The following is a 16,725-nucleotide window of genomic DNA, read 5'->3' as shown; positions in this document are numbered from 1 at the left end:
CTCATCCTATCCCTAATATCATCTTCTGTCGCTCTGATCCTCCTGCATTAAATCCATGAATCTTCTCGGAAGTTCCTCGTTTCTTCCTTCCATCTTCAACATCCTTTGTCCAATACTTATACATGAGTTGGCTGCAGTTCAGGAAGTAGAGCAGGTCAGCTACTAATCAAATGGTCAGTGGTTCAATTCCTGGCTGCTCCAGTCTGCATATCCTTGGGCATGATACCTAACCACAGGTTGCTCTCCAAACACTTGTGTAGAAAAAGCATTAAAAACGTGCTTAGGTAGAGTAGATGAACCAGTTCATTTACCATATCCCTCCTCTGTGTAGAAGATTTCAGATGGAAGACTGCATTGTGATGACAGACAGAGACTGGTTGGAAAACTGGATTTATTTTCTAAAAGACAGAATGCAGCAGAAAAATCAGTGACACACAGCAACAACAGGCCTCTCCTCATCCCAGTGTGGAGTCCATGCAGCTCTGGCTGAGAACCCCCATACATGCAAAAGGTTTACTAGCGGTGTCTCACTGATCAGTGCCCCACCTGTTCCTGCAGTTTTTAGTTCATAGCAGACTTGAGCCTTGGAGGTTTCTGCCTTATTCCTGAACATCCTAACTAATTTCCTCTCATCTAACAGTTGGGGTATTCTTCCATACCTTGGCAACACGGTAACACATCAGAATAACTTGTACTTATGTGCAGTTGTTTGAACAGAAGATCTTGGAATCTTCAGTTGTTTCGGAATGGCTCCAGCAACCAAGCTTCCGAACTTGTGCCAATCTACTCTTCACATTGTTGAGAGGGATTTTTGCAGTAGAGTGGACAATAAAGCAGGGGCAAAGAGTAATGTAATACACATAGCAAGGGCCTCAGGTCAGACCCAAACCCAGGCTGCTGGGTCACTTGGTCAGCCCATGAGCCAAATTAGCAACTGACAAATCAAATTCCTAGATCTTCGTTGAGTTCCTTGGACTTTGCTGTTAATCTGAGTATTGGTTAGTCCAACTAATGTGGTCAGTTAAATCCTTTTAATGCTAACAAGAGCATCAGCTAATTTTAGACAATCATGATCACTAACTAGAAGTTATTAGGCGTTGAGCTTGTCATGTATGCATACATATATTTATGTATGTATCCATGCTATATGTATGATTTCGACCCTGTGTGGATTACAGAAGATCCAAAATAATTCCATTCATTCCAACCTGAAAAAAGAACAGTTTAAAGATATAATTTAAAGCCCCAAATTTCCATGACATTTATGCCCGTCATGGGTGAATGTAAACATCTGCCCACAACTGTATGTGTAGCTTGGTGTACACAGGCAAGTCATCTTGACATATTGCTCTTTATTTGCAAAACAGGATATCAGTCCTTTTCGACTTTCCCTTAAGATTTCTTTTTGAAAGATGAATTTGGTTTTGATTCTCCTATTTTATTTAGATATAGAAAACATCATTAAATCACCCAAACACAACATTGAATCCATTTATTTAAAAAAACAACAACAAATGAGTACATTTAATGATCATGTAAATTACATTATTTTGATATTGAACCCCAAAACAACTCCCTGATTGTGAGGGATTTAAAAGTATAGTTGTTTTAACAAAACACATATAATACATGTATCTTTAAAACTATTTGAGGTTTATCACTCAGGGTTCAGTATAAAGTAGAAAAATGCTTTAATCCTTAATTACATGTATTACTGCAGTCTTTAAAAAAAAAAAAGTCTAACTGGAAAAGAGAAAAAAAAAAAACCCCAGTCCCTGCTAATATACAACTTCTTTCATTATTCTCTTCCCGACTCATATTTTACTTTAGAAACCCTGGTCATTCACAGCTGGACTTTAGGGTGTCATCATCTCCTGTCATCGGAAGGCTTCCTAGCCTGCAAGAGAACAAGAAATAATGGGGGGTAAATTTAGTGCATGAGTAGATCATGTTGGGTTTGCTTGCTGGGGAGTTTACATAACTGGAGTAGGGCAGGAGGGTTAATCCAATGTGGATTAAGCTAGGTGTCTTTCCTAGAGGCAGGTTGGTACCATATATCTGAGCACAGGAGCTGTAGGTATGAATTAGACTTAAACTGTTTGAAAAAGATTATACTGCATGTGTCCAGAGTGACTAAATCCTCCATGTTAATCTATTCAGAAGTAAAACTCTACAAGCACAGTTCTGGATAAAGAAGGCTAAGACAAAGCAAATGCTGTAATGTATTTAAGTACATTTACTCAGTTTACGTTATCAAAAATTACAATTTAAATGAAGTTGTTTGATGTAATCCCTTTTTCTAGTTCTCAACTACATCTTGGGGTAGTACTCCTAGTTAGTTGCATGTGTGAATTATTACTATGGAAATCACTTGTTAACCAATAAATGATATATTCTTGATATATTCTGTTATATTCTTATAGATATATATATCTATATAAAAATGCTTAATGAGCACTACAGGAATGCTAAAAGTTAGATTATGTGCACGATGACAATATTTTAAATATCATTTGGCTGGTGCTCCTTAACAAAACTACTATCTTGTCAGATATCAAATTCTGATGATTTTTCAAAGATGAATCAGTCATTTTCCCTGAAATTAATTAGACTAGTGGGGCATTAATTAGACTGTATCAGGATAAAAATGTAACTTTTCAGTTCCTTGAAGTTGTATTAATTTAGGGGGGTTCATAGACTTAGAAGACTTGATTCTTTTTGATATATCCTGCAGTTAATTTGTCATGCGAGGGGGACTACAAGATGGGGACTAAAACTATTGTTCCAGCTTTTAAGTGATAATACACTCCACATCTCTCATAAACAATAAAAAATTTGTTAAGTCCTCAGTCACATGGGCCTATACTGGATGGAGATGCCCTAGCATCCACTGGTTGTGAGGGCGAAAATGTTTCTTCCCCTACTGGTTGGCAAGTGGTTGCTGGCTGTTGCTGGTGAGATAGCTTACAAAACTGCTAGCAGATTTGGGCAATTCCCCACTGTTTATATTGAAGATAAAATTTGTCTGCAAACACTCACCGTTTACTCTTGAAATGAAGGACTTTGTTTCTTTACGACTGCAACCAACACCTCTCTGCTCTTGCTTTTGACGAAGGCGGTTGCATTTTTCTCCTCTCATCCTCTCCCTTAGCTTCCCTGCTTAGCCTCTTGTGTCCTTGTCTAGTCTCGTGTTTTTTGTATTACTTTTCCCTGGAACATTCTCTCACAGTCTGTTCTCTAAAACCTAAAAGAGGAATTATGGATTGGATCAACTGGTCCCTAAATGCAATTGACACCCCTTTCTCAATGAGAAGTTTGGGCTTGGGTGAGCCTGAGTGCTGAAGATATCTACCTATTCGGAACCATGGTAACAGGGTTCTTGCTGATCGGAGCTGGCTTGACCCTGACTTATCGAAGAATTAAGGAAGCAGAACCGGCTGTTCAAACCCCCACAAGGCTGCCCGCTGGGATTGAAACGATGGGAAGAGGCGTGAGTTTCTCAAAATGGGCTCATTGAGCGCAGCACGGACAAGATCTTGGAAAGGCTTACGGCTGCCGTGAATACTCAGAATAAGATCTCTGAGTGCAAACTGGATTACATCTTGGAAGGGCTCGCTCGGAATAACATCTCTGAGCGCAAATTGGATTACATCTTGGGGAAGCTCACTGTGGTCGTGAGTTCTCAGAATCGGCTCTTTGAGCACAAGAATGACAACATCACAGAGCGCAAGTTTGATAACATCATGGAGAAGCTCACGGCTCTCCAACGGGAGATTGAGAGACCAGTGTTGGACTGTTAGAACAGCTTTGAAATTCATCTGAGCTGTTAGCACTAAAGTTAAAAGTTAAAAGCACCATCACTTCATGCGGATACCTTTTCAGCGCCAGCTGCGGTCGCAAGGCTGGAGCCGAACAAACACACCCTGATAACGACTGTGTTTAGTCTGTTCCAATGTCTCAGCTGAACTCTGGACACGCACGCACGCACACACATACATATACACATGCACACACTCATCCCCCCTCCCTTTCCAAACGCCTTCGATGCTTGTTCCCTTCTGGGAATTCACTGCAGGGAAACCTGCACGTGGCGAATAAAGCCTTGATTGATTGATTGATTGATTGACTGATTGATTGATTGATTGAAAAGGCGTAATTTTTACTTTGAAGGTTCTCTACTTCTGCTTTGTGTAGCACTTTTCAAAGTTTTATTAGGTCTTTGCAAGTAGTTTGTGTCATGGTCTCCGTGCCTGCCCGGTCGGCCCCACAAGGCTACAATTGCTGTTTCTGTTCTCTCCCTCTCTGCCTGGGCGGAGCTCACTGTGGGCTCCTGCCCTTGGCCCACACACACACCTGACAACACTCACCCATCATCACCGGGAGCACTATTTGAGGCTGGAACACAGATCCTCTCGTCGCTGGATGATTGTACCCCTAACGTTAGTGTTCTCACAGCTCTTGTGCTTCATATTCGTGATTTGTGATTAGTTGGTGACCTGCCTTCTCGTCTGCCTCAGATCTCCCCCCCCCCGGGACCTGCGACCTCCCTGCTGCGGGAACGTGTGTGAGTGTGAGCGAAAAAGACGTGAGCGAGTTACCCTGTGATTCCCCCGGAGTTTTGGATCCCTTCACTGTACATATATTGCACTGGCACTTTAAATAAACTACACCTTGGAGATACCTTACCGCTCTGCGTTTGAATCCCTGTACCAGATCGTGACAGAATCATCCAGCCACGGAAATGGATTCAGCAGATCCAGCGGTCTCGACTCCCACCCTCGCCACTTTGGCCGCGATGCTGGCACGCCACGAGCAGATGTTCATTCACCTTCGAGCAGAGCTCGCGAACCTCACACAGGCCGTGGCCCGGCTAACACCGCTACCGGCCGCTCCACTGGTCGCCGCTCCTCCGTCGGAGGCGCCAGCTCCAGCAGTAAGTGTCGCGCCACCTGCTCCCTCACCTGTTCACGTTGACAGATTCCTCCCCACTCCCAGGGCTTTCACGGGAGAGATTGATAAATGTGCTGGTTTCCTCACTCAGTGTGCCCTTCAGTTTCGCCAGCAACCGCAAGCCTTTTCTACTGATGGTGCGAAAATCGCTTATATCGTCCAGTTACTCCAGGACCGTGCTCTAACCTGGGCTCAAGCTGCGCTTCAGGCGGAGCCGGACATCACCTTTTCTGACTTTCTTACTAAGTTTAAAGGTGTGTTTGACAGGAAAGCCACAACTGCCACCGCCGGCCAGCGCTTGCTTGCGCTTAAACAAGGTAAACCCAGCATGGCTGATTTTTCTATTGACTTTTCTACCTTGGCTGAACAGGCGAAATGGGGGGAAGAGGCCCTTAAAAGTGCATTGCTCACTAATATTAATGAGGAAATAAAGAATGAACTAATGCTCCGTGAACTGCCTTCCTCCCTGGATGCGCTTCTGGTTTTGTGTATGCGGGTGGACAATCAGGTGCGCGCACATCGGAGCGCACGCGCGCGTTCGGGGCATGCCCTGCTGGACTTTTGTGGGACCCCTACTGCAGCCCATGGGTCGTGTGACGCCGACACCGGGGATGGGGAAGAGCCCATGCAGCTTGGGCGCTCACGGCTGTCGCCCGCGGAGCGCCAGCGCCGTCTTGCCTCCGGTGAGTGCGTTTATTGCAGCCGTAAAGGCCACTCTGTCTCCTCCTGCCCAACGCTGGCAAAAGGGCGCGCTCACCAGTGATCGTGAGGGTGCTGGTGGGCGATCTGTCGAGTGAAAGCCCTCTCCCCAGGCTTCTTTTGCCGGCTACTCTGCGTGTTCGGACTGTTTCTCATTCTCTCTCCGTTCTCATTGACTCTGGGGCTGAGCAGAACTTTATTGACACCTCACTCGCCGCCAAACTGAACATCGCCTTGGAGCCTCTGTCACGCCCCCTCCGCGTTCACGCACTGTCGGGCCAGCGCCTGCCTGACATCACTCATGTTTCTGAATTCCTTTCATTATCTCTCTCTGGCAATCACGCAGAAAGGATTTGTTTTTTTTCGTTTAAGGCTCCTCTCCCTCCGCTGGTTCTGGGTCACCCCTGGCTTGTCCTCCACAACCCGCATATCGACTGGGAGAAGGGTGCCGTACTAGGTTGGAGTGTGGCCTGCCATATGAACTGCCTCCGGGCTGCGGCTTCCCACGTTTCGCTCCCACCCACGGCCTCGCCGTCGGACGCCCCGGACCTCTCGATGGTTCCGCGGGTTTATCATGATCTGCGGGATGTTTTTTGTAAGGATCGGGCACGGTCCCTTCCCCCGCACCGCCCGTACGATTGTGCCGTCGATCTTCTTCCTGGAGCTCCGCTGCCATCTAGCCGCCTGTACAGCCTCTCCCGGCCTGAGAGGGATGCTATGGAGCGTTACATCTCGGAGTCGCTGGCGGCAGGGTTGATTCGCCCCTCCTCTTCCCCTGTCGCGGCTGGGTTTTTTTTCGTGGATAAGAAGGATGGTTCGCTGCGGCCGTGTATTGACTTTCGGGGCCTTAATCAGATCACTGTTAAGAACAAATACCCTTTGCCGTTGCTTTCCTCCGCCTTTGAACTGCTTCAAGGCATGACCGTCTTTACCAAGCTGGATCTGCGCAACGCTTACCACCTGGTGCGCATCAGGGAGGGGGATGCGTGGAAGACCGCGTTCAATACGCATCGGGGCCACTTTGAGTATCTCGTGATGCCGTTTGGGCTGACTAACGCCCCCGCAGTGTTTCAGGCGATGGTTAATGATGTCCTTCGTGATTTTGTTAACCGTTGTGTATTTGTGTACTTGGATGACATCTTGATCTTTTCTAAGACACTCGAGGAGCACAAGGTCCATGTCCGGCAGGTCCTGCTACGCCTTCTGGAGAACCGGCTCTTTGTGAAGGGGGAGAAGTGCGATTTCCACGTGGCGTCAGTGAGTTTTCTGGGCCACATTATCGAGAAGGGGGACTTGCGGACTGATCCGGAGAAAGTGCGGGCTGTGGTGGAATGGCCTACTCCTCCTGATCGCCGCCAAGTGCAACGTTTTTTGGGATTCGCCAACTTTTACAGACGGTTCATTCGCGATTTCAGCAGAATCGCTCTCCCTCTCACTAAACTCACCTCTCCCAAAGTTCCCTTCCAGTGGGATTCTGCCGCTCAGCGAGCCTTCGCCCTGCTCAAGGACAGGTTCACCACTGCTCCCATACTCCGGCAACCGGACCTTACACGGCAGTTCGTTGTGGAGGTGGACGCGTCGGACTCCGGGGTTGGGGCAGTTCTGTCTCAACAGCTGGACGGTAAGCTGCACCCGTGTGCCTTTTATTCTCGCCGTCTCTCCCCAGCAGAGTGTAACTATGACATCGGGGACCGGGAGCTTCTGGCCGTCAAGCTGGCCCTGGAGGAGTGGAGACATTGGTTGGAGAGAGCGGCACAACCATTCATCGTCTGGACGGATCACAAGAATCTGGAGTACCTGCGCTCGGCTAGACGTCTCAATTCCCGGCAAGCCAGGTGGGCGCTGTTTTTTGCTCGTTTTGACTTCACTATCACCTACAGGCCAGGAACACGGAACGTAAAGCCAGACGCCCTGTCCAGGCAATTCTCCATCACTGGGGAGGACTCGGACCCTGAGCCTGTCCTCCCGGCCGCCTGCGTAATTGGAGCAATCTCCTGGGAGATCGAGGGGCTCATCCAAGAGGCGCAGGAGACCGAACCGGATCCTGGCACTGGTCCACCTGGTCGCCTCTTCGTTCCTTCAGCCGTCCGCTCTCAGGTTCTCCAGTGGGCTCACACCGCCCGCTTTTCATGCCATCCTGGGGTCCTCCGCACCTGCTCGTTCCTCCGACGTTACTTCTGGTGGCCTGCTATGGCTAGGGATGCCAAGGAGTACGTAGCGGCCTGTTCGACCTGCGCCCGGAATAAGCTTTCGAACCGCCCTCCACCGTCTCTCCTGCAGCCTCTCCCTACACCAGCCCGACCGTGGTCCCATGTTTCTTTGGACTTTGTCACGGGGCTGCCGCCCTCCGCTGGTAACACCGCCATACTTACCATTATCGATCGTTTCTCCAAAGCTGCACACTTCGTCGCCCTCCCGAAGCTCCCCTCTGCCTTGGAGACGGCCCGGCTCCTCACCTCCCATGTGTTCCGTCTTCACGGGATCCCCGAGGACATCGTCTCGGATAGAGGGCCGCAATTCACGTCCCGTGTTTGGAGGGAGTTCTGCTCCGCACTGGGGGCCAAGGTCAGTCTGTCTTCCGGTTTCCATCCACAGAGTAACGGGCAATCGGAGCGGGCCAACCAGGAGCTGGAAGCTGCCCTCCGCTGTGTCGCTTCGCACAACCAATCGACCTGGAGTGAACAGCTTCCATGGATCGAATACGCCCACAACAGCCACACGTCCTCCGCCACGGGCAAGTCTCCCTTCGAAGCGTCCCTGGGCTATCAACCGCCTTTGCTCCCGGCCATCGAAGGTGAGCACTCCGTTCCTTCTGTACAGGCTCACCTCCGCGGGTGCCGTCGTGCCTGGCGGGCGACTCGGGCTGCCCTACTCCGTACTAAGGAGCGGAACAAGACCCTCGCTGACCGTCGCCGGACACCGCCCCCCGTGTACACCATCGGTCAACAGGTATGGCTGGCTACCCGTTTTGTGCCGCTACGGACTGAGTCAAAGAAGCTGTCTCCTCAGTTTATTGGCCCTTTTCCCGTGGAAGCCGTTGTGAACCCTATGTCTGTCCACCTCAAGCTGCCGCGCAACATGCGCATTCACAATGTCTTCCATGTGTCTCAGGTCAAGCCGGTGCTCTCCAGCCCGTTGTGCCCTCCCTCCAGGGCCCCGCCGCCCCCCCCGGCTCGTGGATGGTCAGCTGGTCTACAATATCACCCGCATCATGGACTCCCGGCGCCGGGGTCGGGGTTTTCAGTACCTGGTTGACTGGGAGGGCTACGGGATAGAGGAACGCTCCTGGGTGCCTCGAGCTGCTGTCCTGGATGGGGCCATGCTCCGGGACTTCCACCGCAGGCATCCAGGTAAGCCTGGTGGGTCACCGGGAGGCTCCCGTTGAGGGGGGGGTACTGTCATGGTCTCCGTGCCTGCCCGGTCGGCCCCACAAGGCTACAATTGCTGTTTCTGTTCTCTCCCTCTCTGCCTGGGCGGAGCTCACTGTGGGCTCCTGCCCTTGGCCCACACACACACCTGACAACACTCACCCATCATCACCGGGAGCACTATTTGAGGCTGGAACACAGATCCTCTCATCGCTGGATGATTGTACCCCTAACGTTAGTGTTCTCACAGCTCTTGTGCTTCATATTCGTGATTTGTGATTAGTTGGTGACCTGCCTTCTCGTCTGCCTCAGATCTCCCCCCCCCCCGGGACCTGCGACCTCCCTGCTGCGGGAACGTGTGTGAGTGTGAGCGAAGAAGACGTGAGCGAGTTACCCTGTGATTCCCCCGGAGTTTTGGATCCCTTCACTGTACATATATTGCACTGGCACTGTAAATAAACTACACCTTGGAGATACCTTACCGCTCTGCGTTTGAATCCCTGTACCAGATCGTGACAGTTTGTGTGTTTGCAGACAAGTTTATGTCTTCTATGCAAGCTATAGGTAACCCCAGCAACCTGCTAGAAATCAAAACACTCGCATGTAGGTTTTCAGTGCAGTACTGCATACCTCTTTGCAACCAGTTTTAATCGCCAGTAACTGCCAGTAACCTGGCAGCAACCATTCACCAACCAGCTGTGGAATATACACTTTTCCTTAGTGGCCACATGGTTGCTCACTGTTCTCTAGGCAAATGTGTGACTGGTGCCTAAATAAGAGTGCATAGCAAAGTGTTCATAGCAGTATTATTTTCAACTAAGAAACTCATAGAGTAACCAGTTGCACCACCAACTGTGTGGACAATTGGTGCATAATTGCTAAGAATGTGGGGAATTTGCCTGCTTTCACTATTGCTTCTCTTTCAACATGCAGTGGCTTTGCAGTTCACCTTTCATGGCAACCGAGTATGGTACTGCTGGAGTATGCTGGTTTCCAGAAATTGTGAGACATCAAGACTCAAGAGTATGACACAAAGACAGAAAAATCAGTTGCATATCAGATCTGGAAATTCAGATTGCCAGATATGCTGATATCATTCAGAGAAAAGTAAGACAGCTGTTTGAGTCAAAAACCATCTGGGTAGATTCAAAGCAAACAGTCACCAAATGTCAAACTAATCTGTTTGTTTTCAATATATGCTATTAAAAAAGTCAAGGGAAGACTTTTAACAACAAATGTTAACTTTATTTTTGATTTGATTTTGAACCCAGGTCTCAAAGGGGTGATGATTTTGGTTTCAATTAACCGCTGTAACATTATTTTGTTCTCAGCAAATTACAGTGTATGTCAGTCAAGATTTTCAGTTTGAATGTTTCATCCATTAGGCTATGATGTGTAATTTAAGTGTTGAGTAGTTTACATTTTTTAATATGATCACAAAATTGACTCAGAAGTGACATAAAGATTTGGTGAGCTACTTTTAAACAATTTGAAATGCACATTTTTAAAAATATGTAATCACATATTTCATCTTGTTGGATTGTAGTGTTATTTTATGCCATGTTATACCCCGAATTGAAGATTGTGAATTATTATGTAGTTTAGTTTGCATTATTCTCCTGAATTAGAAGAAGCTGATAACTATTGCATTAGTTAAACTGATTTGCATTACATTAAACTGCTGGCTTGTTGTGAATGAAGGATATTGCTTTATGATGCATTATACTGCTGAGTTATAAGAAATACTGTTCACAGAGAGTTATTGTCTTATTTGTCTGATTAGAAGAGAACAGAATATGCTGGAGTTTTCTGCCCCATCGCAGCAGGAGCAGATAAGCAGGGAGCCAAGGTCGTAGCTTAGGCGCTGTGTGAGAGAAAGCATGTAAATGTTTAGGCTTTTTATGATAAGGTGGAGGCACCAGAGGCTATAAGAGTTTGAGCAATGCTCCACCATTTTGAGATCTGAGGCTGTCTGCATACAGTGTCCATCTCCCACGCGTGTGTTCATTAAAATCATCGTTTGACTCAACCCGACCGGACCAGTGTTGTTATTGTGGTTTTTTTCTCTTGTTTCCATCCCCAATTTTGAACTCGTAACAATCTTTTGTAATATTTACCTGTATTTTGTGGCAATAGGTTACTCCTTTTCTCCTGCATAGAGGCCAAACTGGCATCCTTTAGAAACTCTGAATGAAGAGTCCCACTAGGCCTATGGTCTGATTGGGTGCGACGAGTAGAGGTGTCTGTTGCTCTGGTCAGTAGTCTTCCTCGGGAGACCTCTCCCCCTTGTCTGGGAAGCGCAGACCTTTCAGGGGGCAAACAGGTCTTCAAGTTTTGAAACTCATTTTGACAGAAAACAGAGCGTGCGTCGCGAAAGGATACAGATGGAATGATTTCTTCTGTCTTGTTATCTATACAGCGTGTCACTGTTCTGGGAGAACTAGGACGAGATGAGTGCCTAGATGTAGACTGAGGTCTAATTACAGGGGGACTTGGAAATCTTTTGCATGTACTAGGACAAGATGGTGGAAGGCGGACTCTAGATACAGGTGGTGCTATCACAGTCAGACTGCAAGAGGATAATTCACCCTCATAAAATTCATTGCTGTTATATTTCCGATCTATTGTGAGTTGAAGAGGAGAAGTTGCCCTGATGCCTGGTTCAACAAGATTTCTCTTATCAGAAGATTCTGCTGCATCACGCAGGTGAATAATCTTACATGCCTTTTGGTAGAGATTATTCTTAATTTCCAGGTTCAGATCTGTTTCTGATTGCAGCTGATCTGCATCCTGAGTGCCCGTAACACCATCCTGTGTAACAGGATGGGCAGGAGAGATAGCAATCGACCTTGGCCTCATACATGCTCGGTTTGGTAACACTTCTACATTGTGGATAGATGCCTTCAGGCGATGGAAGATTCCAATCTTGGGGTTTATCACTTGAGAACTAAAAGGTTTCTGCAAACCCACTTCAGTTCCTGCTAGGACCTGAGTACTCTGAAAGGAATTGTCCATCAGAACTTCTGGGGGGGGCGGTGGTAGGTTGTCCATATCCAGCTCGTCCTTGCTATCAGGCCAGCTGTTGTTGTTGTTGCCACTGTTGACTGAACTTTCCTTGTCATTTACTGCGTCAGATAACTGAAGTAAGCCACTTTTCCTGGGCATCCTGTTATGAGGTGGAATATTAGTGAGACTCTGCTCAGGTCTCCCATCAGCTACTTTGCTAAAGGTATGAATTAACCTTCTGACAGAGTGGCGTTTTGGTGGTTGGTTTGCTAAGATTGTTACAGAACAATTTGTCTTATTTGGTCTCACAACGCCTTTGTGTGAACCTGACAATCCATTTAATGAATGCCGTCTTACTTCAGCTCTATCCAGCTTGCAATGAGGTCTTGGTAATTCCTTGTTTCCTTGTATTTCAGCCATCATTTTTATTCTATCATCCAAGACCCACTGGCTGTTTTGTAATTCTGTCATTCCACACGTAGTTAATGAAAGGTGTTCAGGCTTTGCAATAACAGGATCAATCAGCGGTTGTTTGACTGTTGCCTGCTGATCTCGATTGTAATTTGTGAACATATAATGAATGGCCTGACTGGGATCAGGTGGGGAAGAGTTTGACCTCTTCCTTCCTCGTGTATCACTTTCCTCCTCTTCATTCTCTTTATCATCGTCATCATAATCATCCTCATCCTCATCCTCATCTTCATTATGGTCTCCAAGGTTGGTCGAATTACTGGGGAGACTATCAAATGTACTCCGAATGTTGACTCCAGACCCCCAACTTTCAGATCCAGCACTGCCACGATGCCGGCGATGCCTTTCAGAACCCGTCAGACTCTCATTTTCTCCTCCGATACCACTATCCTCACTATGCAGTGTTGAATCTTCTGAGTTGAACTTCCTCATGGCTGCCCTTTCTACTTGTGCGATCACTTGAAAAAGCCTCTTCTCTGCCGTCTGCTTCGTCTGCAGCTTCTTATTTAGCAGTTTATAGACAGAAGAAAAATATTCCACTGCCTCCTCAAGTGTAGTGTCACCTAGTGCCTGGACTGATCCTCCCACTAACTTCATCTTTTCAGTTGACTGTTGGAGTAGTTGCTGTAAAAGATCTGGAGGTGGATCGGTTTGACATGTTGTATTCATTCTAGGGTTAGCTGAGCAAATCATCCCAGAAGGTAAGGTCATGTATTCACCATGCTCCTTCAACATCAGCTCCCCCTCATCAGCCATATCCTCTAGTGCTTGGTTGATCTCCTCAAAGCGCAATACTAAAGCAGACATCATGGGCTGGAGGGACAGCTGTGTCTGGGCAGCCTGATCTAGTAGACCCAAAAGAGTTTCATATTTGGAAATGTTTGGGTTCAGAAAGTTATAGGCTGCCTGGTGAGCTCTCAGCATGTGAGGTGGGAAGTCCACCTTTGTCTGTACATGACAGAACTTCCTGTGATTCTCAAAAGACCTTTTCTTGCCTTTACTTCTTTTTTGCTTTGCTGTCTTTTTAATTCCTTTGGTTTGTTCCACATCGGTGATTATTTCTTGGGGCATCGTGTTTACTTCTGTTTCATCAGTGTCCTGCAGATTTGGTACAGTCTTTGCATCAGAGACCAATGGAAATAATTCAGTCTCTTCGCTATGAAATCCTTCATTCGGAAGTGGAAGTTCATTTTCGGTCACTTCGGTTTTCAAACATGTATTCTCAACTTCTACAGGTCTACAATTATTAACATCCTGTGGTACTTCACCCAGAGAAGCTTTTGGAGATCCTTCTGGCTTTGAAAATAACTTTCCTTTAGATGGAGAACAGCCCATTGTTGCATTCAAAGTGATTTAAGGATTCAAGGAAAAACAAGTCAGGCCAGGAAATAAAATTGTAAATCCAGGAGTCTGGCGGTCTTGAAGGCAAAGTTATCTGGAGTCCTTCAGCTTCGACTTTTGTTGTCTGTCCAGTATGTGCTAGATAACTTCTAGTTCCTCAGTCATTTCAGGCATTCTCTCCAAATTTATGCTCAAACAGTGCAGCAAAGATACCTATAACCTGTTGATGAGGTGGCTACTAACGTGGTATGCATAAGACCGTTTGGGAATACGGATTGGTTCTGCCCTCTCTCTCCCTTAGCCAGCTTGCACAGATGGCTGTGTTAAGTGCATCAATAAAAACACACAGGCCTGTTCACACGTACACACTCGGGCATTTCCATTTAAGACTTTAAGCTCATCAGATTAACCAGAGACAAACTTGTCAGGTGGTGTTTTTAGCCGCACCCACTGGCAAGGTTTGCATGCAAAAGCTCTGTTTACCTGAGACCTTCAATGTCAGGCCACAGGACATTTTAGCAATAGTTGTAGGAAAAAAATTAGATTTAAATGGTTTGCAATACAATGACTTACAAAAATCTATGAAACCACATTCTCCGAGTTCATCGTATCTTGAAAAGGTTATATTTATGTATCTTCAAGTATCCTTGTATAGGTTTTTAGGTTGTTTACTGATATTTTGCAGTGTAAGTTCACTTAATACTCAAATGTTTGGTACACAAAAAAGTTTAGCTTTACCCTTCTAAAGCAATCACAATGAATATATAGTAACAGTCAAACTGTTCATCTTTTTTTAATTATTCCAAGCTGGCAACACATGTGCCAAGTGTAAATACATTTAGGACATAAAGAACATGTCAATCCCTTTGTGAAACAACTCTGTGGGACTACGACATTAAAAGACTAGGTTTTGGAAAGCATATTTAGAAGAGTGAGGAGTGGCATTATGTATATCTCCATGTAAACTAGATCCTTGTCCCATCTTGAGTTGGATGGCAAGCTTTTTTGTGTGAGGCTCAGGACCGTTATAGTACATTACAATCACCCATCTTCCCTTCTATTATAAGCATAAGGTGTGTGTTGTGCTAGCTAAGTAGACTAGGCTATTTGTAAGAGTTGGATTGCAAGTGTAATCTTCTTGCTCCCTCCATCTAGAAGCTTCAGGAGGTCACTAGTCCCATCTTGAACATCACCTGTACTTTCAGTTTGGAACAATTTTTTAACAGGAGATTTTGATTGGATGTTTAAACAACCGTCTTTCAAAATCTTTGTGTTTTCTTTTAAAAGGTTTTCAGTCTCTGAGTAATGCTGCATAGAAAATAATTAAAAATATAAAAGGGGAAGGGGGCTATTCATGTAGCTTCAAATCACAAATGAAAACCAAGTTAACAAAGCAAAGATTTCACAATGTATATTACTAGATCTGATTGAATTAGTTTGAATCTTTTTGGGGGTTTACAATCAATCCATTTATGACTTTTATGTAATGTGCGGGCCTTTTTTGCATAGTTGGTTGATATTCTTTCTCTATTAAATTAAATTATGATAAATATTAAGAAATTGTTCATTTTTTTTGTATGTGAGCAAATTTATAAATTCATCAGGGGACCAAAGAATTATTTCTCCCACTGTATATTGTATGTAAACTTTATAACTAAAAGAGAGACACGTATGTGAGAATGCTGTTTGTAGATTACAGCTCAGCATTCAATACCATCGTTCCCTCGAAGCTGGACAGGAAACTGCAGGATCTAGGACTGAGCAGCTCCCTCTGCAGCTGGATCCTTAGCTTCCTGTCTGACAGACGCCAGGTGGTCAGACTGGGCAGCATCACCTCATCCCCCATCACACTGAACACTGGTGCTCCACAGGGGTGTGTACTGAGCCCTCTCCTGTACTCACTCTACACCTACGACTGCACAGCCACTAACAGCTCCAACATCATTGTGAAGTTTGCGGACGACACTACAGTGGTGGGTCTTATCACCAACGGTGATGAGACGGCTTACAGGGAGGAGGTCAGCGCCCTGACCCACTGGTGTCAAGACAACCATCTCACCCTCAACGTCGCAAAGACAAAGGAGTTGATAGTGGACTTCCGGAGGTGCAGAGAAGTACACACCCCCATCACCATCAACGGCGCTGCTGTGGAGAGAGTGAGCAGCTTCCGGTTCCTTGGAGTACATCTGGCTGAGGATCTTACGTGGTCAGTACACACAAACAAAACAGTGAAGAAGGCGCAGCAGCGCCTCTTCTTTCTCAGGAGACTGAAAAGATTCGGCATGAGCCCCCGCATCCTCAGAACCGTCTATCACTGTACCATTGAGAGCATCCTCACTGGATGCATCACCACCTGGTATGGCAACAGCACCGCCTACAACTGCAAAGCTCTCCAGCGAGTAGTGCGGTGCTCTGAACGGATAATTGGAGGTGAGCTTCCCTCCCTCCAAGACATCTACAGGAAGCGCTGCCTGAGGAAAGCGGGGAGGATCATCAAGGACTCCAGTCACCCCAGCCATAAACTGTTCAGACTGCTTCCATCAGGAAGGAGGTTCTGCAGCATCCGGTCCCGTACCAGCAGACTGAGAGACAGCTTTTTCCATCAGGCCATCAGACTGCTGAACACGTCATAGACACCTCAGCTTCACTACTGGAACTTCAACATTATGCACTCCACACTGTATATAAATGCCACTTGTTTTGCACATTTTCAACTCTGTATATTTTATATATTTTATTATTATTATTATTATTATTATTATTATTGTTATTATTATTATTATTATTATTATTATTATTATTTTTTTTTTTTTTTTTTTTTTTTTTTTTACTATTTAATTTGTAAAAATGTGTATACACACACACACACACACACACACACACACACACA

At 46.1% G+C, this 16,725-nt stretch overlaps 1 protein-coding gene across 1 annotated transcript; it reads right to left on the bottom strand.

Moving 5' to 3' along the window:
• Positions 1–1,839: 1,839 nt before the first annotated feature.
• pcare2 (photoreceptor cilium actin regulator 2) lies at positions 1,840–13,829 on the bottom strand. The gene is given in 3 exon segments (XM_085433510.1): positions 1,840–1,897; positions 11,135–11,156; positions 11,159–13,829. Coding segments are annotated over 3 exon segments (2,751 nt in total).
• Positions 13,830–16,725: the final 2,896 nt, after the last annotated feature.

Source organism: Copadichromis virginalis, linkage group LG15 (assembly GCF_057382275.1).
Source record: "Copadichromis virginalis isolate Kocher_CV1m ecotype Utaka linkage group LG15, C_Virginalis_male_GT1.1, whole genome shotgun sequence".
In the NCBI taxonomy this organism is placed as follows: domain Eukaryota; kingdom Metazoa; phylum Chordata; class Actinopteri; order Cichliformes; family Cichlidae; genus Copadichromis; species Copadichromis virginalis.
Note: the sequence above shows the minus strand (reverse complement) of the source record. Positions and strands in the feature narration are given on the sequence as shown.